Below are 25,206 nucleotides of genomic sequence, written 5' to 3'. Positions count from 1 at the left end.
TCACTAAAACTTAAAAAATGCGATACCATTCCATACTTTGTATCTCTGCCAGCGTCGGCAGCTCGCGGCAGCGTTATGGCAGGGCGCGAAGCTATAGTCGCTCTCTGCTTTGCCGCCTGCGTCCCGCGCGTGCCACCCCTCAAGGTAGAAATGGGCGCTTCCATCGAAGCATTGCGAGGAAAAGTTCGTTTAAGACTCGTACTGGAAAGCGGAAGCGTAGCGACAACTTTCTGTGGCTCTGCAGGGAAAGCTACGGAGGCAAAGCGCGCGCAAGTGAGCGCTTCTGAAGAGTCACGCGTATTCATCCACGTTAGTTTAAGCTGGGGAAGAGAAAACACACATCTTATTAGAAACAGTTAAATAAAACAAAACACACCACTGAACGTAAAAGGTTACTTATTTTGCGGCTTTTCCCTTCCCCGTCTGGACAAAAGGGAACCGCCGCTCGTGGAAGCAGCATCGATTCAGCGTCTTCTCCGAGCAACCGAAAGCACTGTCAAGCGCTGACGGACTAGTTGGTGCGGTAACACATAGGCAGAAGCTCCGCCCCCGTAGAAAGTTGTCCGCGAGTTTATAGTCTCGCTCGCAACGCTTTCTGCTTGCCTCGCTGGAGCTTTCTCGGCTGGGAAGCAACAAGTGGGGGGGGGGGGGGGACGCCGGCGACCGTCGAAAAACTTGATTGCGAGCCTTACGAAGCCCGTTCTCTGCAGTACGTGGCGCTGGGAAGTGTACGCATAATTTCGCCTCGCTTATAAATTTGAAGCGCTGCGCTTTTTGCCGCTTTCCTGGCACGTTCTCTAGAAAGTACAGTGCGGGAGCCCGGCGACGGCTGTGGAGAAAACGCGCTTCGTACGAATCGCATAAAGTGCGTCCTGTCTGTTACTCGAGCCAGCATTACTGCGACTTTTCCCTGAGAAAGGCACAAATTCCCTGAGTTTTCCCTGAGTTTTTCCAGACTATACAAATTCCCTGAGAATTCCCGGTTTTCCCGGTTTTCCCGGTTGGTAGACACCCTGGGACGCCATAAAATCCCGGACCCTATGCATAGACAGCCGTGCTGTAAAAATAAAGCATTGTCCATAAGCTCATTTCACATTCTTTTTTTTTCCGATGCACGCGTCAGCTAAGGAATGCGGCGAACATTAGGCCTGACTTGTATTCTGTTTCCAGTTTTCACCGAGTGTCCTCTGCCATTGAAATTCTTTCGCCGTGAAGCCAGTACGATTCTTGTCTCAGGAGTGGTGGTGGGTAACAGGAACAACTCAGTGGCATTGTTCCTTGCGTGGCATCTTGGAACGTGACTAAGCCCGACGACACTCCTTCGACGCTAGGACACACTGCGTCAGAAAGGCTTCTTTCCATTCGCTTCTGCAGCCACTGGCAAGGACGTAGGGGAGAATTGTGAGCGCCGATGCTCTGGTCTCTAAACCAATAGTATGGAGGATCTTAAGGTGCAGCAAACTCCGTCCTTATCTACCGGAAGACAACAGCCTGCGATCTGTGATCTGTGAGCTATGAGCTGTACAAGGCTACACTCTTAGGCAAAGTTACACCCTTTGGCTTGCCCCTTCTGCCACACAACGATAATCGTTATCTGCCTTGATGCGCTTCCTTTCTTTAACGCTGCGAGCCCGGAACTTTCCTGTAACGCACTCTTAAAACGGTTACACCCTTTGGGGTGTATATTTGTCCCACAACAATAATCATCTGCCTTGCTTGCGTTTCCTTTCCTGAAAACTCGGCGCTCGCTAGTTTCCTGTCGAGAATGCTGCGTCACACTGATAAGGCGCATGCCGTTCGTGACTGGAAAGTACCGGGCTCGCAGCGTTAAAGAAAGGAAACGCATCAAGGCAGATAACGATTATTGTTGAGTGGCAGAAGAGGCAAGCCAAAGGGTGTAACTTTGCCTAAGAGTGTAGCACATCTAAGCATGAGAACTTTTGGTGTGGTATGAAAGCGCAAAGTTTAGCTTCGAAGCACCGTAGAAATGTTTCCGGCGCTCCTGCTGCATCCATACATTATGCTGACTTGATATTGTTTATTCATATTCGTTTGTTTTCTTTTTATTTCAGAGATGTCATCCATGAGTGGTGAGTTCATTTACGTATGACTGTTGCATTTTCAGCCTATGCTTTAATGATTGGCGCAACTTTTCTTTCTTTTTTGCGACGAGTCGTTACTCGTCCCTCCCCGTCCCTCTCTTCTTTAAAGTTTCGTAGACTTGATTGAGCTGAGCAATACACTTCACGCACTTTCCCGGAATCAACAAAATTGTCAAAAGGTCGCGAACCATCCTAGCGTCATGAAAAAATAAATATATATATACCCAGGGCAACTATGTGAAACAAGGATATTTTTTAACAATTATTCGTAAAGTCGATACTACGGACATGCTAAACAAAGAAATGGGTAATACGAGCCAAACCGCTACCTGATTATGAGGCCCGTTGCGGGGGGGGGGGGGGGGGGGGTGAGGGGCGTCGCATCTATTTTGACCGTATAGGCATTTTTACCGTGCACGCACCCGATGCACGGCACACGGCCATTTTGGTGTTTTTTTTTCTTGCTTTTTGTCGCAAACATATGCGGCGCCAAGTGAGATAAAATCATTTTCGCTCTCTTTCAAGGCACGTCCGAGTAAGTGATACCTTGCTTTTCGTTTACTTTTTCCTGTGGGTACCCTTTCTTTCTTTAATTCCATTGTCGCCTGCACCAAAGTGGTGGCATAGCTTTAAAAAAAGAACAAGTTGCTGTAATTACTACCGTGCTGCTTCACCACGATGTCAGTTTAGCCGAGTTGTGATTGCATATATCTTCCAAACAACATTTATTCTTTATTTGTGCGTGTGTTCACGTGTTGTTTCCGTGTACGCGCCGTTCGTAAAAAAATAAAACACAAAGGAAAGTCAGATGCTACTAACGACAGCTAGTAAGCGTGGAGTGAGTACAAATTGTTACTAAGATAATAAGTGGAATTAGGCGCCAATTCTAAAATCAATAAGCGTTGATTTATGTTGAATTATCATCACAAGTGCACCGGTGTCTACTTTGTGTTTAAGTGGAGCTGCCCGCTCATAATTAGGTAGGGTCTACACTAAAAGCCTATTCGACTAAAAAAATGCTCAAGGACATATTGCATGAATTTGATGAAGTATTAATTAGTGTTACATAATGACGAACGCAGAACTTTACGCTCCATAAGACATATATACGTGTACCGCTGCGAGTGCTAAACACACACACGCACACACACACACACACACACACACACACACACACACACACACATATATATATATATATATATATATATATATATATATATATATATATATATATCAATAGAGCGAATTAGTGGAGTCCGAAACATGACCACCATAAGTGTTCCCGACTCCTGCAAATCGCTTCATTTGCTTGTGCAGTGCACGAAAGAGGTGCCTTAGAGTTTAGAACTTTTCACTTAGAGCCATCGTTGGGGCTGGTGCATGGAGACCACCTATTCTGCAGGTTCCTTTTTACGCGTGCTGTAATGGCAGACGTCATCAACGTTACGAATAATCACTTCTGTCTAGTCTAGATTGTTCCAGCACGTGCCATGAAAGAACGGGCCCTAGCAGAAAGCAATAGTACTGTGTCGTTACTACCACTAATGCATTAGAGCTGATAGCTACAATTATACGTATTTGCATGATTCTAACCCTCACTTTCTTCTAGGTAAGATTTACTTCAACAACATGAGCATTAGAGTCATCTACGAAACCGACAATTCAATAGCGACATGTTATTTCACCGTTGGCATTCAAGATTACTGTAGTCCAAACCAATCCACAGTCGGCGCTATATGGCTTTCATAGATTACGAAAAAGCACTTGATCCAGTACAAATACCAGCAATCATCGGGGTATTGAGTGTTGAAGATGTAGCCAAATCATACGTGAAAATCTTATTAAATACGTGTAAAGACTTTACAGGTAGACTAATTCTCCACAAGCGTGAAATTAGCGATGGAGAAAATGGTCAGGCAAGGACATTCAACCTTCCCAATTCCATTACCTGCGTGCATGAAATAAGTATACAAGACGTCAGATTGGGAAAGATTAGGAGTGAGAATTAACAGTGAACATCCTGGCAACCTGCGCTTTGCAGATGGTATTCTCTTATTCGGCAACGCTACTGATGACTTGCAATAAACAATTCATAGCCGAGGAAGACTAAGACCTGGGTTAAATACTATTATGCAGCAAACAGCTGTAGTATTCAACAGCCTTGCAAGAAGAGCAAGAATTCGTGATTGGAAGTCAGCCGCTAAAGTCTGTGCAGGAATATGTTTAGAAGTTAATTACTCGCCACTTATTATGAGAAGGAAGTTCACAGAGCAATCAAATTAGGTTAACTGCATACCGCAGGCATTACTAAATAATCGCTGGCCTAATAGCGATCTTCTTGCAAGGAGAAAAGCACACGCGTTGCATTAGACCAGTACCAGCATATGCGGCAGAAACTTTGAGGTTAAGGAAGTTTGAGAACAAGAAATAGGCACCGTTCAAATAGCCATGGAGCAAGTGTGAGACTTATTGTTAAAAAAAAAAAGACGGGAAGAGAGCGATGTGGATCACAGAGCGAACGGGGTTAGCTGGTGTTCTAGTCGACAGTAAGGCCAAAATGAAGTCACCGACGCAACGCACTCTTCCAGAGGTCAAAGTGAAAATAAGATTTCCAAGAGCCGGTTGAGGAAATGGTTGGCGTAATGGATATTGGCATGCGCGCATGTGTTCGCTCTAACCCGTGCTACGCAATTCGGCTCTCGTATTTTGGCTTGTACTTATTCTTATGTATCTGTAGATGTACCACTCGCTTCTTATCCCATCCTGCATTATGGGTACGTGCCCATAGTATAAGTCACCATCATAATTCAACACGCGGTTATCATGTACGAGAGCTAGTTCGCATTGGCAGCACACAAGTATAGTGCGACCGTGGCCTAAGTGTTGGGGCATCGGTCTCCTGCACCTGATCTAACATAAGCCGACCGTTGAGCTTAGCAATCGGGCGCTTGACTCACTGCTTTAATTTTCTGGTGCGAAAGTGTCAAATGGCGTATTGATCGAAACCGTCGGCGGCATCTGTAGCAGCGGAGCTATTCCCATCGGCTGCGACGCCACGTCACGAACGCGCCTCGAGGGAACAGAGCGAGAGAAAGGGAACTGCATCGGACACGCACACCTAACACACAACTTTCTACTGACAAAACAGGACAAACCCTTATGTGAGAAATGTGGAAATGAACTCTCTGTAAATCACATTTTATTCTCGTGCACACAACTCGAACGGCTAAGGAAGAAATATTTTACTGTGTCTTACAATGAACGCATCAAACTATGTATAATATATCACAGAACTACTAATCCTAAAATTCTTACCAGTTTTTTCAAGCATCTTATGATGCACCTCACCCATTTTCTCAGTCCTGAGAAGAAGGCTGAGGTCTCCATTTGATTTGTTGGGCTCCTCGGAGTCCTTGTCCGGACAAGGACTTTTGCTGAGGATACCCAATTTTTGAAATAAATTATACCATGTGTTTGGCGCATGATAGCCTGAGTTGCTTATGCGCCATAAAACCCAATACAATACAATACAATAGGAATTGCATGAGGAGAGAGGGTATCGCCGCAACGCCACGTCACCCTGGCACTGCAGAGCCAGTGTTGTCCGCACGTTCCTTGTCAAAGCAAGTGTTCGCTTGCGTTAAAATTCGCCTCGATAATCGCTATCCAGAGATGATGTATAAAAGAAAGCTGAATAATTTCGGAAGAATAAACGTTCCCAGTAGTGAATTTCGAACCTACATGCTCAGAAGCCGAGTGCATTACTCACTGGGCTAAACCAACGTCTCCTAGATAACAGGCTTGTGCCCTCTGCTTCATGACATCATGCTCACTGGACCGAAATTTACATTGCCAATCCCGGGGTGAGGAAAGCGGTGGCGTCAAAATTACCGTGGTTCACTCGGGAGCGTCACCAATAAATACCATGGGAGTCGGGCGAGGTAGCATGACGTGGCGGATTGAAGTACACCGCCTTTGTTCTACTTAGGAGGCATTGGCCAAGCATCTGAATGCGGTCGTTTGCCCGCAAGGAGCTAATTACTCGAAGGACCATTCAATGGGGCATTAGTTCTTTCGCATTCACAACTCGTAAGAAGTGCTTAGGTGTCATTGTTTCTATTTTAATGGGGGGCGAGGGGGATATGAACTATTCGGAAAAAACCCCAGCAGCATAACCCAGCCAACCAGCAGCCACGGCCAGCAAAATCCACGAGAGCTCGTAAACGAAGCATCGCTTTGAAAATGCGCTTGTGCAGGCCGTGTAATGCATAGAGCAGATAGCCGATTACCTATTAGATTCACACTATGGGTACCAAAGGACAACAGTTGTAGTCGAGGAGGGCAGAGAATCAAATGGTGCGATAAAATTAAGTAATTTGTAGGCTTAAGGTGAAATCACATGGTGCAAGACAAGTTTAATGAGAGATGGCTGGCAAAGGCCGTCGTCTCCTGCAGTGGACATAAAAGTTTGATGACGATGGTCATTAAAGCATAATGTTGTGGTGTGCAACGCTTTCGCATAACTAAAGTAAAAAAAATTGTTGAGAGTCAATCAAACATTTATATTTTTAATACGAAGACATTATATACCGCATCAGACGCAAATCCGTAGCCGTCTGCGTAACCGAAAAAATAATACCAAAAATGACCGACGGCGCAAGGGTAAAACAATTGCAGCAGATCCCACACCCTTCGGAAATCTGTGTTATTCGACTATGAGATCACTAAGACTTAAGCAGGTTTTAATGACCTACATGACACGCATGTCGAGATATTTCATGTGATTACATATCCTTTATGTTGATCATACACTCTTGTCATACTATGGCAATTATGCTACATACCAAGACATGGCCGGCTCTTTTATGACGTGCATGACACACATGTCATCGTAATCATGGCACGGCATAATTATGGCAGCGCAGTCGCTTCCGCGACTGTGCTGCGGCTTCATGGTTCTGGCTGACTGAAGGTGTGGCCCACTATGTTTTTTGCTTGTCATACTATGCCACATTTGGTACCTAACAAGACGTGCGGCTTTTTCAGGACCTACATGACATGCATGTCATGACCTATCATTTACCTTCCTCATACACTCTTGTCATGCTATACCAATTGCGGTGCATACCAAATTAACGATACGACCATGAGAGCACCAAGTCAGCGGCGGCCCTTTCATGACCCACATTTCATGATAATCATGTCATGACCTATGATTTATGTTCGTCCAAGTTTACGAAACGAAAATGAGAGCACCAAGGCGTAGGGGGCCGTTTCGCGACCTACATGACACACACGTCATGAAATTCATGTGAAGACCTATGATTTACGTGCGTCGTACACTGTTGTCATGCTGGACCAATTTTCGTACCTACCAAGTTAACGAAACGAACATAACAGCAGTAAGACTAGGCAGCCGTTTCATGCCTTACATGACGCAAATGTCATATGTCATGACCGGTTATTCATGTCATGACCGATCAGTTATGTTCCTCATACACCCTTGTTATATTATGCCGATTTAGGTACTTACCAAGTTAACTTAACGAGCATGAGAGCTTGAAGACGATAGATATATACTGTCGAAGTGGCAAATGTTTGCCAAGAAATGGTTCGCTATTAAAACATGTGAAAGAATGCTCGGATGGCGGTAAGATCTATTCGGAAGGTTGCTTTAAACAAAGTAATGAATTTGAAAATAAAATTTTGTACATTTCGGTCTCGGTGGGAATCGAACGTACCTGGGTCTCTGGGGTGCGACACGAGCTCGCTTCCGCGACTGTGCTGCGGCTCCAGGGTTCTGGCTGACTGAAGGTGTGGCCCCATGGAGTTTCTCACTGCATTACCAGAGGGAAATCTGGCGCTGCTGCACTGTGGTATGCATGGGAATGCCGGTATACTGTGGATTCGGATTGGCATCGTTCTCGTAGAGACAGGACACCTTGAAGACGCGCTTGGCAAGTACCATTCCGTCTGTCGCAATGATTCATTTTCTACTTGAACAGCACGTGAAAAGCTGTTTTAGCTTTATTATTACGCGAAAACATGTTTTGTTTAACTATGAGAACTTGTTATTGTGTGTACGACTACATGTTACGTAAAAAGTATCAGTGGGCCGCTTAAGTTGGAGGACAGACGACAAGGTTCGCGCTCGCTTTGAAACAGTTGGTCGTCTGTTCTTGCTTTCCTTCGCTTGGGCAGGCATAGTGGGTGAGTAAAGATGTAATATGCGTGAATGGAAACATTTTATGAAGATTTTACTTTGAGAACGCGTTATTTGCGTAGCCATATCCACGTTTTAGGCGAAGCCTCTTACAACACCAGCCAACACGAGCCTCGCAGACACATATACCGTCATTCTCATGACGGCACGATGCCCCCTTGAGAAACTCCCATAGACGGTGGCGCCAGATTACCCTCTAGGTGTTATAGTGAGAAACTCTATGTGTGGCCCACTGCGTTCTTCAGTGGGCTCGGGGTGGAGCAGCAACGGCAAAAGAGGTGGCGCCACGTCACGAACGTGTAAATTGAACGCGTTCAGGAATTTCCGACTTTCACAGACGGTAGAATGCTTCGATATTCTCACGTAAGGTGTCGTAAGTGTCTCTGCACATGCTTTTTTTATTAATATAACAGCTTCTCTTTGGCTGCACTTTAGATTTTAACTAAATGCGCAAGTCTCGAAGGCTCTGGATGGACATTTTCCGCTGTTCCGGCAACCGCACAACGGCTCTCTCTGCATACTATAGACCCTGTGAAAGGAGAACACGGACAAGGTTCAAGCCAAGACGCAAGAAGTAAAGGGCCGTTTATAGTCCGGCGTAACGGGTGCTCGCGCACGCTACGTTACGTTGGCGAAAACAACACCTTCTATAGTCCGACGCACTGCAGCGCCGACGTAACCGACGGCTGCCAGCGCGTCCCGACGGGCCCGGCGCAAATTTGGCTGCTGCTCCATTCGCACGCCGGCGCCGCCGACTGCGTCGACCCACTATGCATTGTGCGCGAAGAAAAAGGCGCGAACACAACTCCGCAGACGGCTTTTGCGGACGGCGCGCGACTTGGCGAACCTTCTGCGCATGCTCCGAAGATAGCAGCCTACGGCGCGCACGTTGAAGTATTAGCCCCGAGAACGAACACGAGCGGCGCTGCGAGCGCCGCTCGCGTGACGTCAGGGCACGGACTCGCGCCTGTCGTCTGCTACAGTTCGGGCGTTGTCCGGGCGCTTTCTGCGGTGTTTTCGTTTATTCGCCCTCGTTCTCTCTGCTTGTATACTTATGGTGGTCGTCTCAAATATATTTTTACGACGTCTTCCTTTGCGAACATTTATTCAAAGAGCTAATTTCTTAGACAACAATGCAGCTCTCGAAGGCAACGCTACAGTGCCAGCCGAAGCGACGCAGACCAGCCCATTGCGGGTTTTTCATACGCGGATAGACAATCGCAAGAGCATAGCCTATAGGAATCCAGTTATGATACCATACCTGCCGCGGTGCAACAAGTATGTCACAAAGCTGGCTATATATGACTTCTACAGCAGTTACGTTGATTTTATTCCGCTAAAACAGGTTTGCTCACGACGAGTAGTTCATGGTATAATATCGAATTTTTGCATTTCCTCACAGAAACGCTCGGCAGTAGCACGGGGACTTAACTAAGACTGTAGCTTAGATTCTACACGCCTCACTTGCTTCTTTAACTGCTTGTCAACATTAGGCGGTTCTTCACGTGTTCATTTTTTTTAAGCGGCGGAAACTTGAAGTAAAGTTAATGAAGGCTTACAGCTATTTAGAGTACAAATAGGAATGTACCAATATATATTCCCTTTTCCGTGCTACACGTTCAACTCACCTCTTTAGAGCGCGTTTGTTAATGATTAATAATGTATGTTATGTTCCTCTTTTTTTGTCTATGTTACCTAGTGTATATCATTTATTTATTTCAATGCCACAGTGTGTTTTGCATTGTTATTGTGGAAATATTTCACTGTTCTTTCATATGTTGTATAACTGCAATGTTTTATGGCCACTATATAAATGTAATTTATATGGCGCTTGATGTGTTACCCCACACTGTAAAAAATTTCCGTAATTATACGGGGGATTTCCGTCATTATACGGAGTACTGCAAGTAAAAAAACGGAAAATCGGTCATTGTCACAAAAAACTGCAAAAACTGCCGTTAAAATACGGAAAGTGCTCTCCGTTTTCAGCTTAACGGACATTTTGCACGTATTATTACGGTAACTGCCCTGTTTTGCGCGAAACAGACGGAATTCCGTATTATTATTATGCGAACATCCGTATTTTCGCGACGAAAACTATACCCGCATGCTGTCTAAATGAGCATGCACTTGTACTCGCAGAGTTCCATCCAAGAACAATTTATTGAACAGGCGAACTGTACACATTATGAAGACACGTGCAGACTCAGCCTTCTACCGAAAGCTTCAATAACAGATCGTATAGATATACATTGACGCGCACTCTCTCTCTCTCCATATATATATATATATATATTATTCGGTGTAAACGCTGTGCAGATTATAATACAACATATATGTGTAAGTGGACGAAGTGTGGTGGATACACGTTCCAATCTCCAATGAAAACAAACTTGCACCGCTCAGCTTCTGCATGGTGCGCTGACAATGACATCGGCGCTGTATGTGCATATATATATATATATATATATATATATATATATATATATATATATATATATATAGACGAGAAGAAAGGGGGTTAACCGAGGGGCCCGATATTTATTAGTCAAATAATGAGAAGCCAACAAACACTGACACCAAGTACAACATAGGGGAAATTGCATGTGCTTAATAAATGAAATAAAGTAATGATAAATTAATGGAAATTAAAGTGGATGAAAAAACAACTTGCCGCAGGTGGGAACCGAACCCACAACCTTCGCATGTCGCGTGCGATGCTCTACCAATGCTCTACCTGCTCTACCTCTACCTCTACCTCTACCTACCTCTACCTCTACCTCTACCTCTACCTCTACCTACCTCTACCTCTACCTCTACCTCTACCAATGCTCTACCAATGCTCTACCAATGCTCTACCATCCACTTTAATTTCCATTAATTTATCATTACTTTATTTCATTTATTAAGCACATGCAATTTCCCCTATGTTGTACTTGGTGTCAGTGTTTGTTGGCTTCTCATTATTTGACTATATATATATATATATATATATATATATATATATATATATATATATATATATATATATATATATGTGTGTGTGTGTGTGTGTGTTCATCAACACCAGGCGAGCGTCTTTGTGGATCGGGCGGCCAAAATTAATTATTTCAACGTCTCGATTCAAAGCGATGGTCCAACATTGAAGGCGCGATCTCACTCTTTTCATCAATGGAACATCCGTGGTCGTTCACGATCATCAATAGCGCGGCCACAACTCGTTTTTCGGTTTGTTGCTCGTCGTCTTTTCTGTACACCTGTATTTTTCTTTCGGGCATAGCATATGCATATGGGCTTAGTAACGCTGATCATATGCGCAAATATATGCGTGTTCTCGCAATGTTCTCAAATTAAGCGCTTTGTAGTTAATAACGCAGCATATATGTTTAAGTGAATGAAGAGCCGGGGACATACGTGCATACGTAAACAAGCTTGCGGCACTCAGGTGCTGGTACACTGGGAATGACATTGGTGCTCTATACGCCAAAAATTGTGCGCACTCTAAATCAGTACCGAAACGCAGGGAGTGGTATAATGACCGTAACTGCGTTTACATTTGACAATAAATGGTCTCGAAGGGGACTGGCGGCCTATAGATCCAAGTACAACGGTCGGAGGAAATTTTCGAATGCGGCAAGCAATTAACCCAAGTGTCAAAGAGCACTGCTGAACTGCAATGTAGTTGGTTGAACTCATTCCCATGATATTTACAAAATATCTCGTCTCTGACAATAACTGCCCATTCATTGAGACAAATCGATTACGCATAATCTTCACTGTTCATGTGTTAATTCTTGCGGTAAGATGTAATCGCAAACATTTGGTGCTTCATCTTGAAACAAGACCGGTAAGCGCGCTCGTTCTTGTACGGTAGAATCAAGAACGCGAACATGCACCGACATGTATGTAAACTACTGGAAGGTGACTGAAGATGAAGGACCTATTACCGTGCTAGTACTGTGTATACTGTCAAAAAGAAGAAAAAAATATTTCGGAAAGAAAGAATGCCCAGTGTCGAGATGTAACGATTCAAGCTTTATTTCTTTTTGACCTATAGAATGCAACACCACTAGTTCCACGTGCTTTATGCATGGGTAATGTTATGACACAACTCATTATTTAACCGTTCATTACATGCACCAACCCGCCCAAATTATCACTGTACTCGAGCTTATGGACGCATCGCAGTGCACTGCTTTGCACTTCATTGTAGCACAGGGGTTTGCTATCGCCAGTAGCGAATGCTTTGGTTGACCTCCCTGCCTTTCTTCCTTTTGAATTCTCTCTCCCTTTGTATAAAACGCACTAACTTGTGGGAGAGAAAGCATTCTCCTCTTTTAGAATTCAATTAATTGTCAAGCAATTATATTGCAGTTCCAGTAACTAGAGCACAAATGCGAAAACGAAACCGATTCTCTTCGGTTCTCCGCGCTCAGAGTGCGGCACCAGGGGGCAGGGCGCGCTGCGCGTCCGTTGGAGTGGCAGACGGAGATGCACATGTCTAGTCAGCCGGCATTTTTCGAGTCGTGTTGTAAATGTTGTTAATTCGCCGTAAATATCTCTTGATTTGTACTCAAGGGTGGAGCAAGACCCCAAGGAAGAGAGATTGACTCATCGGGAGCGAAGAACAGAAACGATGGATGGTTACGCTGCTTGGGTCTCGGCACGTTCAAATTGGCAAAGTTCCGAATTTGTTGCTGTGTTGTGTCCGCTTGTGCGCTCGTTATTTGCCGTCATCGCTCGGAGATATTTGCGCTGGATGTCTTTCACTTCGTGTACAAAACTCTGCTCGCTGCGGCATCGAAGAAGTTGTCCTGTGTTTGGGTGCACGTATGCGCTTGGACACGGATAGCCTGCTTGCTCTCAACGGGTGTTCAACAGTCTACGCGCGCTGGTAACTTGCTCATGAGGTAAGCCCATTTTAATCTTATTTGTTTTGCATAACGTAGGTGTTAAAATGATGTGTGGTAAGCCGGTGTCGCGAACAGAAATATTGTTTCAAAAGACCACTATGCAACGTCTTAGGGCAAAAATCACGCATGAATGGGGAAAGGATAAAACCTATCTCTTCAGATCGATTCCAGTCGTAGCGCGATTGGCTCGATCGCAATTTCCGTGAGGTACTTCTAACCTTTTGTTCACTCGCGTTAAAAGCGTAGAATAAAACTGCGTTCAGTTGAGCTCTTGTATTGACGCTTGCATTGGCTTGAGAGCATACTGTATCCGATACAAGAACTTTTGTTAAAATACGGAAATAAACGTTCGAGGCAATAGCAGTCGCTCACTACCTGTGATCGTTACTTTCTTGCTTGGGTGCACGTTTTAATTGTGACCGGAAAAAAACGTCTTGCTGCACCGTTTGCGGTGCAGCAAGACGTGTTCCTTCGAATGATGTCTGGGCAGTCAAGGCATTCGTGCCACTAAGCAAGCAGTAAACGGGGTATCAGTGCGAAAACATTTGGACATACAAGAGAAGCGAATGGTATCACCATAGACTCTTTTATTTGACGAATAATTCAGTTGTATTACTAAAGCGAAGAGTGGATATGCATGAAAGTCAGATTGTATTGATACTAAGCAAAAACAAGGTAACTTATCATTACTAATCAATCCTTTTCTTTTACTGAAAGGCAAGTTGCTGTTGTGCTGGAGCTGAGAAGAGGTCTGCTGCCTGCAATGGGTCCATCTCTCTCAAGTTATTGCAGTATTATAGCTCTCAAGGTGAGTGGATTTTTTTTTCTCATAGCTATTTGCCACCTGAATCAGGACCGTTTACTTAGCTGTGTAGGTGATCACTGTTAGTGACATTGGAGTGCTGGTGGACCAGCACTCCTTTATGATTGCAACGCATATGACAGAGTGCAGCTGTGGCAGTATGCAAAGGTGTTAATCTACAAGCCAAATTAGGTTCTTTGAGGTAATATGTTAATATATTGATGACATTGGATTGTGGTCTAGCAGGCAAAAATGCTAAACAAAAAGAAATTTTAATTTGCACTTGGTAAGATGTGCAAGCAATTCAGGCTGTTATACATGAAGTGGGACATTTGCAGATGTCTTCTACAGTGCTGCAGTCCTGAATGGCTTCAGAGTTGAGTGATACCACTATAATTTCTCTGTAGAGCATGCAGCACAGTTTAGCATTGGGGGAGGCTGGCATCAACAGGCGTCTACTTACTGTGAAGTTCAAGTGAGGTGTTACTGTTAGGGTGACTATATATAATTTATGGTTTAATTCTAGTCTTGTGTCAGGCAGACATAGTTTACCCATTTGGTTAAACAATAGAGATGTAATATCTATGTATACAAGTATTACCCATTCATTTATGCCATTTAGACAATGGCAGAAATGCGTGGGTAATACTTGTGTACATAGACAATACATCACTATTGTTTAACCAAGCGGTGCCCCTGCATGCTAAATTTTACAGGGCTATTATTAAGTAATGTCAGCTTTTGTTGTAACATTAAGGCACCTTTTATATTATTACAGATTACCACCATTGTGCACCATCATAGTGTCATATTTACACTAAATGTATTTGACTTTGCTATAAAACCTTGCACAGCGGTGCATCGTGAAATTTTTTTTTATAGTTTCTGGCCTCAGAATGCACTTCACGTTATATTCTTGTTTGCAACAAGACTATAAATGCAGGTTTCTCTCCTTATGTTTTGTGGCACTTCAAACTGCGGCGAGCTAAACCACTGGGCAGCAATACTGGATACGCTACTGCGTGTGGAGCTGTCTTCAAACACACACAAGGAATACATCATTGCTTTTTAGCACAAAATAACGGACACAAGAAAGACGACAGAACAAGGCGCTACTCTCAACTGACATCACTATATTGCGTCCCTCCTTTGTAGACAGCAGAATCTAGAAGAACACTTGCTGTGAACACCAAGTGCAGGAACCACCAACATCTGATCAAAAAAGCACACTCATGCGACAGAATCCAAAAAAGAAACATATTGAGCACTTTACAAGGTTAAAGAAAGCACACTAATGCACTGTGACCCCAGTGACTGTATGAAGAAAACTTCTGATAACTCTCTGGCGGTGGTATCACGGCCCTTTTTTCAAAATCGTAGCATCACGAAACATTGCGAACCTAAGCGATCCATACCAACAGGCACAGGTTCCCATTTGGCTCAACATTGTAAAATATGGAAGTGCAAAGCCATGTTTCGTGATACTACGATTTTGAAAAAGTGCTGTGATACCACCGCCTGAGAGTTATCGGAAGCTTTCTTCATACAGTCATTGGGGTCACAGTGCATTAGTGTGCCTTCTTTAACCTTGTGCAGTGCTCAATATGGTTTTTTGGATCCCGTCGCATGAGTACGCTCTTGTGATTGGTTGTTGGTGGTCTCTGCACATGGTGCTAACTGCGGATGTTCTTCTAGATTCTACTATTTATAAAGGAGCGACGCAATAAAGTGATGTCTGTTGAGTGTAGCGCCTTGTGCTGGTCGTCTTTCTTGTGTCCATTGTTTTGCACTTAACAAAGTATTTATGGATTCACACCAACTAGCCCGCCAACACATTGTGTTGCGGGCACTTCTGAAGTACTGTCTGTCCAATAACCTTGGTGGCATAGAAGCGCCGTCCACTTCTATGCGTTGCTTTCTGTTTCATTGTGGCATGACATCACATTATAATCATAATGTGTATGTACTTTTTCCAAGAGACCCATATTCCTATCCTTGTGTTGTATTTGCTGTCGCATTATTTATGTGCAAATGACCAGTGCTCCGAGCTCCATTTTATCGCAAGTAAACTACTGGTACCTAAACAGATCTGTATATCAGAAAACCAAAGCTGAACTGCCGAACAGTACCAAGCGGCAGCCTTAGTGCAGTGTCAAGTAGTCAGATTTTATTGGTCATGCAGAGGTACACAGGATAGCTCTTTATTACTTGCTGAATAATTAAGCTGTGTGAAAACTGAGTATATATGTAGCTTCAACCACATGCTATTGGTCATTGCTCCTGCCCTCATCAAATGTAGAAGATTATCACGGCATTCCCTATTCTCTTTTTCCTTAATACAGTGGGATTACTGCATGCGTAAGTAGGAAACGGATCACATAGGCAATCAAAAGCCAACATTGTGTAAACTTGGAACATTGATTGTACAGTTTGATGACCCAGAATAAGTAGGAATACACCATAAATGATTGACAATTAACTTTTACTTGACACAGGGCTAAAGCATACAGTAAGCATACTGTATGCTCATATGGTGTCACATCAATTTAAATTTTAGTGTAGCTTTACAGTGTACGCTTCTATTGTTGTATTCTGTCAGAGGAATGATAATGTTTCGCGTGTATAGCAACTAGACTGTCTATATACAGAAGTAAAAATGTGTGAACTGTATTTTTTAATGATTTGATAGAATGTGTAGCACAATAAAGCCATACAATCAACGCACAGTGATGTGACTTTCTCTGCACATGTTGCAGGTGCAAAAAAAGTATGGTGGAAGCTGTTGCCAAGGTTCCGACCAGAAAAGACAGCCAGTATAAAAGGGTCCACGCCACTGATCTCTACTACAGGGGATGAACAGCACATCGAGCGCCCTCGACTGAAGCCGGCCTTGTCCCGGAAGTTGGTGCTTGACAACTTTGCGGCAGCACTTTGTTGCACGGGTGTGTAGCATTTCTTCCCCTAACATGCCTGCCTGATGTGCCATAAACTACCCAAGCAGTGTTTCGAGGTGTCCAGAATTTTTCCATTGTAGTGTCTACAGTGTCGCTAACATAAGTGGCGTGCAATGGAAACACTGGTAAATCAGAAAAAACTTGATGTAAAAGAACACTATCGTATACGGGTTCAGATTGTCATAAAAGTGCTTACCAGACATGTAGAGACCTCCTAAAATGTGAAAAACCACAAAGAAAAGTTTTTCGGCAGCAATATTATCTGATCGCACGCACTAGTTAGTCCACCATATGCCCTGCTTCCAGGACAAGCGACTGCATGACATCGCATTTCCACTGGCTTCACCTGCATCCGGTGCGGTGTGCTGCACCCAGCGAAACATGTTAGAAATCAGTGGTGCACAGTGTTTTCTGTCCCCTTTCTCGACGCCTACTGAACACATGTTAAACTGTTTCCAAAGCAGACAAACAGAAGGAAAGGGTTCTGAACACATTGCATTTTAAAGTGGCTGGTACTGGGTAACGCAAGTACTGTGGCATAGTAGATTTGCACCAGGCAACCTGGGTTCCCAAAAAGGCTACTGTTTACTTGCAAATGGCCAACGTATTGTGAGCATGTTGAAGTTCTTTTTTTATTCTCATCGCTTATTTAGCTAACGGAGACAGCTTTCACAACTGAAGAAGCCTTGGAAGCATGAAACACTTCACAAAACCAGCTTCAATATATCGTGTCTGCATCACAATTTCATGGCTGCATGAGTGAACCCTCTGGTTAACATGCAAGAGAGTTCATGATGTTTGCCATGCATTATCCAGTTTATTTACAGGTCAACCCTATCTTGAGATTTAAGCTGATGTTGCGTTTAGAGAAATTATGGCCGAGAGCCAGCTTTTGAGAATACAGATTGAGCTTGACAGATTAAACGCCAGAACAAGTCGTTGAGGATTTCAGATCAAGAATCTTCAAAGGCCAGTTCATTTAGTGGTGTTAATATTCTGCTCAAAGTTGTTGATTGTTATGTTCATATGGTGCCCAAGCATTGCGGTAACAACTTCACTTGGAGTACATAGCAAGGGTGTATTCAATGTAAGCTGCTGGCTTTTTTTCTGTGTTTTCAAAAACTGGTTTCTTGTTCAGTTTAAATTTTCGAATTTTGCATTGTTTATTAGGTGTTGTGTCTTGTTTCCTTTTCCTGAGGCTTCTTAGTTAAACATCTGAATAGTGAACACAACTTGACCTTTTGCTTGATTGCCTAGATTACATGCCCTCGATGCAAAACAATTTCACTTCAAAACTGCTTGTACCACACTGAAAGAATAACTTGAAGCAGCCATAGCCACCAATAACACGCAAGAGATGATTATGAAAATTTTAATATTGTTTTTTGATCTACAGGGTGTCTTAACTATCGTGCACCAAGATTCAGAAATATGTAAATGCGATGTAACTAGACAAAATGAAGGTAATGTTTGCCATCGCCTGGAGATACTCTGATTATATTGTGCATTCTGCCTAATTACATAATTCTTAATTATTTATTAAATATCTCAAATAACTAAATGAAATGTGTCAATGAAAAGTTGTAGAGCAATATGAAAGCCTCCTGATACACTTTTTTGTTACTGTTACTCATTGTGTGCTACATAAAAGTGTTTTTCCAAGGAATAAGCCTGCGAATACACATAAAGTGTCTTGAGTGGCGAGTCATGTGTCAGTTTTGTGGTGCAAAGCCACGAATACAACTTAAATGGGTTCTTTTAAGAAAAAGACTTAGCTCAGCAAATTATCTTTCTTTGTGCAGCCTGTGGAGACAAGGTTTCTTAGACATGGCCGTGGCCCTCAAGGAAGATGCCGAGGCTACAGGCAGTTCCTCCAGTGACCGTGAAAAGGTCCCCTGGGGCACAAGTCTGGTATGGCACCCCCACCTTTCTCCTGCAGCTTTTCTGTCTACTTAGCTAACCAGGTGGGTCAATGATGGCAAAGGGAAAAAAAGAATCAACAGCATCAAACGCAGAACTTGCTCAAGCTCAATGCATTTCTGGTGTGAAGTTTTTCCCTTATCATTTATCAAAAAAACGGGTAATAAGTATATGATATGGTCTTCATACGGACACCTCTTTCCCACAGAGAATTAGCAGTAAAAAAAGTAGCTTATGAAGGCTTGAATATTAGCTAGGATGATGTGGCATAGATAGGATAATGATTATGAATGTTTCTAATGAAGGCAGTGGTAGTAGAGTGAATAATCAGAGTTTATATACAGATTGAAAGACATTTCGTTCCAATGCCAGAATTTTAAATCATCCCAAATAATTCTTGCATTTTATAGTCTTCATTTTATAGTTCTTGATGCTTGCTTCTTGCTGACATCATTCTTATGCTGCATAATTCACCTGTTATAAATTCCCTATTTCCCCCATTCAAGCAACTTTACATTGATCATAAGAAACCTCGTAGATGAGTTCCAGAAACTTGCTGATGAGATTAGGGGGCGGCGTGTACCCCAGGCCGCTTTCAAGGGCCTCATATCTTGCAAATGTTAGAAATACTCCTGCTAAGCAAGTTCTTGGTGTCATACAAGGTTATTTGCGAATACGAATTTGCCTAAATTTAGAAAACAGCCAATATAAAAAATGTCAAGCGATATCGCTGGCGATACACACACACATTCCAACTGAACTAAATGCAAATAAATATAGCACCAAATGCAGAATCATTGGCATGATGCCATTCTTTCAGTGGAATAAAATCTGTCCTGCATTGTAAATCTGGAATCCTTTATAATCCAGACTACTAAATACTTATGAGGGTTGTAGCGTAAAATATGCATGTATTTATTTCTCGTTTCTTTACTTTAGGACCCGATAATGCTAAAACAGCAGTGAAAGAACTGATATCACAGTACCTAATACTTTATATTGCTCCAGAAATCCGTTTCTCTGCCGATCGCAGCATTCGACACTAACAAGAAGGCACATAACACTTAGGGTGGTGCTATTCACTTTGATTGTTTGGGAACGAAACCCATAATGTACATGTTATGGCCCTACGTGTCATTACGTTTGAACAACAAAAAGGTTGGGGGTTTGCATTTTGCAAAACTGCATGGAGGTTTTCACTGTGTGCATATAAAATTAGGAACCTTCCCAGCTCATACTAAATGCATTCTCCAAAGCTTTAGGTTATACAGGTGCACTACTTTACACAGAACACACTCTTTTCCCTCGTCACGGCTCACACTCTTAGGCAGAGTTACACCCTTTGAAGTGCCCCTTCTTCCACACAACGATAATTGTCATCTGCCTTTATGCATTTTCTTTCTTTAACGCTGCGAGCCCTGTGCTTTCCAGTAACGAACGGCATGCGCGTTATCAGCATGATAGCATTCCCGACAACAAAGTAGCGGGCGTGGCGTCTTCAAGAAAGGAAACGCATCGAGGCAAATAACGATTATTGTTGTGTGGCAGAAGCGGCACTCCAAAGGGTGTAACTTTGCCTAAGAGTGCAGGTGGTGATTCAGATTCTTCAAAGGTGTTTCATTGTATGGGATGGCACATCGCGCTTCACTTATTTGCAGAATATTGCATTCCAATTATGTCATATGAGATAAATCCATTAGAGAGCTTTAGCTTGCCCTAAATTTATTACAGCTGTGTACTGGTAAACTGGCCGCAGCTTGCAGTGCTTGTGGAAAAACAATTGTAACTGCCATATTATATGTAACTGCTAGTGCACAGGCATAGGCAGCAGCAATGGTTAGAGTACACTTGTTTCTTCTATTCTGGGGTATGCATCCTCCACCAGAAAGTAGTTTTTTTCGTCTTCCTCTTCTACCATATTGGAATGTGAAATGGGGTGTAATTTGTAGGATATACTCTTGCATAAACTTAATGAGCATTTATTCTCGTCTGTGCCACAGATCATTGTTGCTACCACTGTAAAAGCAGGGTGCCTGTTTACAGCACCCATAGGGAACAATCTGTGAATCTTTAACGAACAGTAACGATAATGAATAATCGATAATTTTTAGTAATTTTCAACAAATTTAGCACTCTTTGCTTTCCACTACGGTGTTTTTCAAACTCTAATATTGGCACAAGGTTTGAGTGCAGGATGTCATTTTGTGTGAAAGAGTACACTTGTGCGCATAACACCTCATCGTCAACATTCTGCTGCACAGAATGTCATTAGCTTTTGTATGCATTGGTCACTATCTCACAAACCGGTTGCTCCTTTGTTAGTTGGAATGTAGCATTTATGTAAAGCACATTTGATGTTCTAACAAAAAGCATTGTGCCCTCTTATCCCCTAATTCTCCTCACTTGATGCCTAGTGTTGTAATAGCATGGTTGACACCATGAGGGTCAGTGTGGTGAATAATTGTCTGGTGGAGTAGGGGGTGTACGTTAACTTAAGCAACTTTTCCAGACGACTTGAATCAGTATTGTGGAATGCTGGTTTTTTTTTCAATCACTGTTACCTAGTTTCACTTTGGTTGTGGCAACAAGTATAATGTAGTTCGCTAGCACTCCTGCCAACACATATAATGTGCAGGCATCTGTGTTGAAAAAAAGACAAGCTAATGGTTTGCCAGGAGCTAAGGTCCATTTAGACCATTAAATTTTGAACTTACACCGGTGGAAATAACTGGTGAATGAAAGCACACCCAGGAGAACTGAAGCAAGACTGCGAGTCGGCCTAGTTGGAACAAATTCATCTTGAAACTTATTGTGCGCAACAAACAGGGACGAAGAATAGAAGAAACACAAGGACGAGCGCTTAACATTGTGTTTCTTCTATTCTTCGTCCCTGTTTGTTGCGCACAATAAGTTTCAAGATGAGCAGGAGAACTGACCATAATATTTTCTTTCATTATAACACCGCTGAAGCTTTGAACTGCATTTGAACTGGCTTGTTTAAAAAATGACCCATTTCCTTGTTCAAGTAAGACAAAGGTTCCACAGGAAGACAGAAACTTGAAGCCGTCAACAGCAGCATGAATATAAACAGCACTCGACGTTTTGCAATCTTGCACCTGGTTATATTATCCATCCCATTTTTTTCCACAGGCTGTTCTTTACTGTTTTATGGTCATATCCAGTTTAATTTTAATGTCCCTATTTTTTAATATTTGGTTAATATATACTTTCTTCATCGGCTTGCAACAAAATATATATTCATAATGTGCCTTCATTTACCATTTGCAGTGATCTTAACCAGATGCATCTTGATACAAAATTTATTTTCCTTAATTCTTCGTTTTCCTTTTTCAAAAGTGCAAACTGTTTATCTTGATACCTATTTTGTCTTCTGGGAAGATTGGTTCTACTGGATTAATGACTGCATACATGTGTACATCGTTTTCTGTTTTGGTCACCCCTACTCTTGGCAAGTACTGACAGCATTGCTCATACCCGCTCCATCACGATCACCACTGCTAAGCACACCCTTCCTTCCTTTATTTTAACACTTTGGCTTCTCTTGACCTATTATATGCACCAGTTACTTCTCCCCCAATGAGGCTAGGGGCCAGTGAGATATGCACAATCCCACAACACAGCCAAGGAAAACATTTGCTACCCTAATGACAAGCACCTATGTCGAAATGTTGGCTACAGCAACATCCCTTGTGCCAGCAATGTTGATCTATACTTACATGTTTTTCTAACACAGAAGTTACTGCTTTCTCGTGTTCTGTGATTAAACTCTTTTGCCGCTTTCTTTAGGATGGATATTCACGAAGACTATTTGTTTCTCCTAACAGCAGCAAGTTTATCCTTGCAAGTGTTTGGAGTCAAGAACAACTTTCACCAGGAAGAAGTGCAAGACGAGTGATTGAAGAAAATAAAGTTGCTTCTGTGATCTAAGAACTTGAGGACTGAAATGTTGCACCTTTTTGTGTATATGCTATGCAGTGCATTCATATCACAAAGTGCAAAGTGTTTTATCTCTGCAGCCATGTCAGTGTGTTGGCAAGACAATTTTCTCAATGGTGACCTGCTGCTTTGACTATGAGCTGCCTTCATGACATTTGCATTAAAGGAGATGTACTATCGTGGACAAAAGTACCCTGGAAGTGCGAGCGTTGACCAAATTGCATTTCTGCTCAAGACCGCTGAAAACAGTGGGTCACGTATGCACATGCTGAACGCAGATGGTGGCACGGCTGATCCCAGCAAATAGCACACCAATGAAATTCGGTCGACTCTCGCACGTCCTGGGCAATTTTGTGCCCGATGGCACATTCTTCGAATGGATATGCTCTGCAAGATGAAATACGGGAAGCACCTGTACTTTAACGGTTATAGTACAGATTCAGAATACAGAATCTTCCGTTTTCTAGATACAGAAGCACTCGTATCTTGTATTACGGTCTCCTTTTTTACAGTTGTCCGTTCTACGGAAATGACCGTTCTTAATTTACGGAAGAGTGTTCGGTCACAAATTACCAGCAAATTTTCTGTAAAGTAAGGCAAATTTTTTTTACAGTGCATGCAGCCATATTGTACATAAGTGGGTGAGGTTACCTCAAGCCGCGTCTGTGCGACTTTTTTCCCTCATCCACCTCCACTTACCACTCCTCTGTACATGTGTGTGTGTAAATGGAAATTATTAAATCAAATCAAACTCACTTGAGAAATTTACTGGTGCTTGCTGCTTGAGGAATATACATGACGAATCTGTTTGGCGAACTGACACAGGCTGCTTGGCCCAATTTTTTTAGTGAAGTATGCCTGCTGGACCGCATCGCTGCAGCCAGAAAGAACTCGAAGCGTCAATGATTAGTAGTATGGGACATATTGAAGATATCGAAATTCCCCCGGTGGAGGGTCAGAAATCAAGTGAAAGTATATGCAAGGCTTGTGGTGCTTTCTTTATGAATGTTTGCGATTGGATTGGAGCAAACTTAATTTGCCTACAAGGTTCTCTTTTATGTACCGACGAAGCGAATAGTTATCCGTTTGTATAATTGAAAAACGATGGATCGAGACATGGTGAGACAGACGGTGCTTGAATTTTCCTTTTGTATACAGGAAATCTAAGCTGCAGTGTAGTAGCTCGAGAATACTTTAGCCATTCCAGTTGGCGCTGTAAAAAAAACATGCTTTATGGTTTTAATTCGAAGTTGTAGTGAACTGATGGGTTTCGCGAATATAGCGTGCCTCGCCATACGGACAGTCGATTGCTACCGTTACGTAATCAGGGGTGTGCCATATTGTCGATAAAGGCTACTGAGGGCCACTATGAAATATTTCATCACTTTCAATTGAGTGGCTCTCGATCTTAACAACGAAACTTTTCTCTCAGGTGATTGCTACTATGGTGTTTGTGAATTAACTATGTAAATACTCTACATGACGCGCCGTCGTGTTAGCAGCCATGAGCAATTCGTTTTTTGGAGGCCTGTTTCAGAGGGGGATGAAAGTAGCAGCAAAATTTTTCATAAGAAATGCGCGCCTAACTATTTTTTACGCATTAATGAATGGCCATATTTGAATAGAACAACACACCAGAGTAATAGGAATCATGATGAGAGCTTCGCTGGGCAGTGTCTTTCTAAAATCAGATAACATGTTGACGCCAATTACCAAATTTTTCTTCCACGTAAAATGCAATGCCTCTCATAGCTAAATACTGAAGGAATGTTAAATGTTTAGCAAAGCATCATACACAACTTCGCGCCTTGAATTTGCAGATATTCTTTTTTTAGTCAAAATTTACCGATAGACACGGCGCATATATGCATTGCAAAACCTAGTAGACCCCTTTAACGCTACTTAGCTTGCGATATCTAATCCGCAATGTTTCTCGACTCACACGCTTTTGAAGAAGAAACTGTGGTTAAGGTATGGCAGCTGAAAGAAGCCGACGTATTCTTCAATACGTACGGCCCGAGCTACCCATACCCCTAGCATACACGAAGGGAACGAGCGCGCGCGGCAGCCGAGCGAGCCGGAGCGAGCGGCGTCCTGGCCGTGACGTCACTCGCGAGAGGGCGCCACTCCTAATTCTCGGGGCTAATAGAGGGGATGGCATCTCGGCTGGCGCAGCGCTACCGACGTAGCGTGACTGACCGCGAACGACGCTCGCCCGCGCGCCGATAACGTCGGACTATAAAGGGCCGTTTATAGTCCGACGTAACGCACGCGCGCGCGCGCGCGCGCGCACGCTACGTCACGTCGGCGAAAACGACACCTCTATAGTCGG

At 43.1% G+C, this 25,206-nt stretch overlaps 3 protein-coding genes across 4 annotated transcripts in view; 2 read left to right on the top strand and 1 right to left on the bottom strand.

Moving 5' to 3' along the window:
* The window catches only part of LOC135910146 (uncharacterized), a 103,817-nt gene extending 95,886 nt beyond the window's left edge, over positions 1-7,931 (bottom strand). The window contains exon 1 of the mRNA XM_065442180.1: positions 7,847-7,931. Coding sequence (XP_065298252.1) covers positions 7,847-7,931 — 85 coding nt within the window. The remainder of the gene's footprint in view (positions 1-7,846) is intronic.
* The window catches only part of LOC135910155 (uncharacterized), an 85,798-nt gene that overhangs the window by 6,284 nt on the left and 54,308 nt on the right, over positions 1-25,206 (top strand). The gene's annotated exons all lie outside the window — the stretch shown is intronic.
* Positions 11,388-23,261, top strand: LOC135910154 (uncharacterized). 2 transcript variants are annotated; one of them, XM_070522231.1, is made up of 6 exons: positions 11,388-13,238; positions 13,959-14,049; positions 16,386-16,401; positions 16,800-16,985; positions 18,800-18,961; positions 22,766-23,261. In XM_070522231.1, the coding sequence occupies exons 1-5, from the start codon at positions 13,234-13,236 to the stop codon at positions 18,820-18,822; spliced, it is 321 nt and encodes a 106-aa protein (XP_070378332.1). In that variant the 5' UTR covers positions 11,388-13,233; the 3' UTR covers positions 18,823-18,961; positions 22,766-23,261. The 2 variants fall into 2 exon arrangements, with proteins under 2 accessions (XP_070378332.1, XP_070378331.1); XM_070522230.1 differs by having other exon boundaries at positions 22,763-23,261.

This window comes from Dermacentor albipictus, chromosome 7 (genome assembly GCF_038994185.2).
Source record: "Dermacentor albipictus isolate Rhodes 1998 colony chromosome 7, USDA_Dalb.pri_finalv2, whole genome shotgun sequence".
In the NCBI taxonomy this organism is placed as follows: domain Eukaryota; kingdom Metazoa; phylum Arthropoda; class Arachnida; order Ixodida; family Ixodidae; genus Dermacentor; species Dermacentor albipictus.
Note: the sequence above shows the minus strand (reverse complement) of the source record. Positions and strands in the feature narration are given on the sequence as shown.

What these genes read in the sequence shown, in the direction of transcription:
- LOC135910154 (XM_070522231.1), top strand. An exon ending in GGCAGCACTTTGTTGCACGG is followed by an intron (nt 16,986 to 18,799) that starts GTGTGTAGCATT and finishes TTCTTTGTGCAG; the next exon opens with CCTGTGGAGACAAGGTTTCT.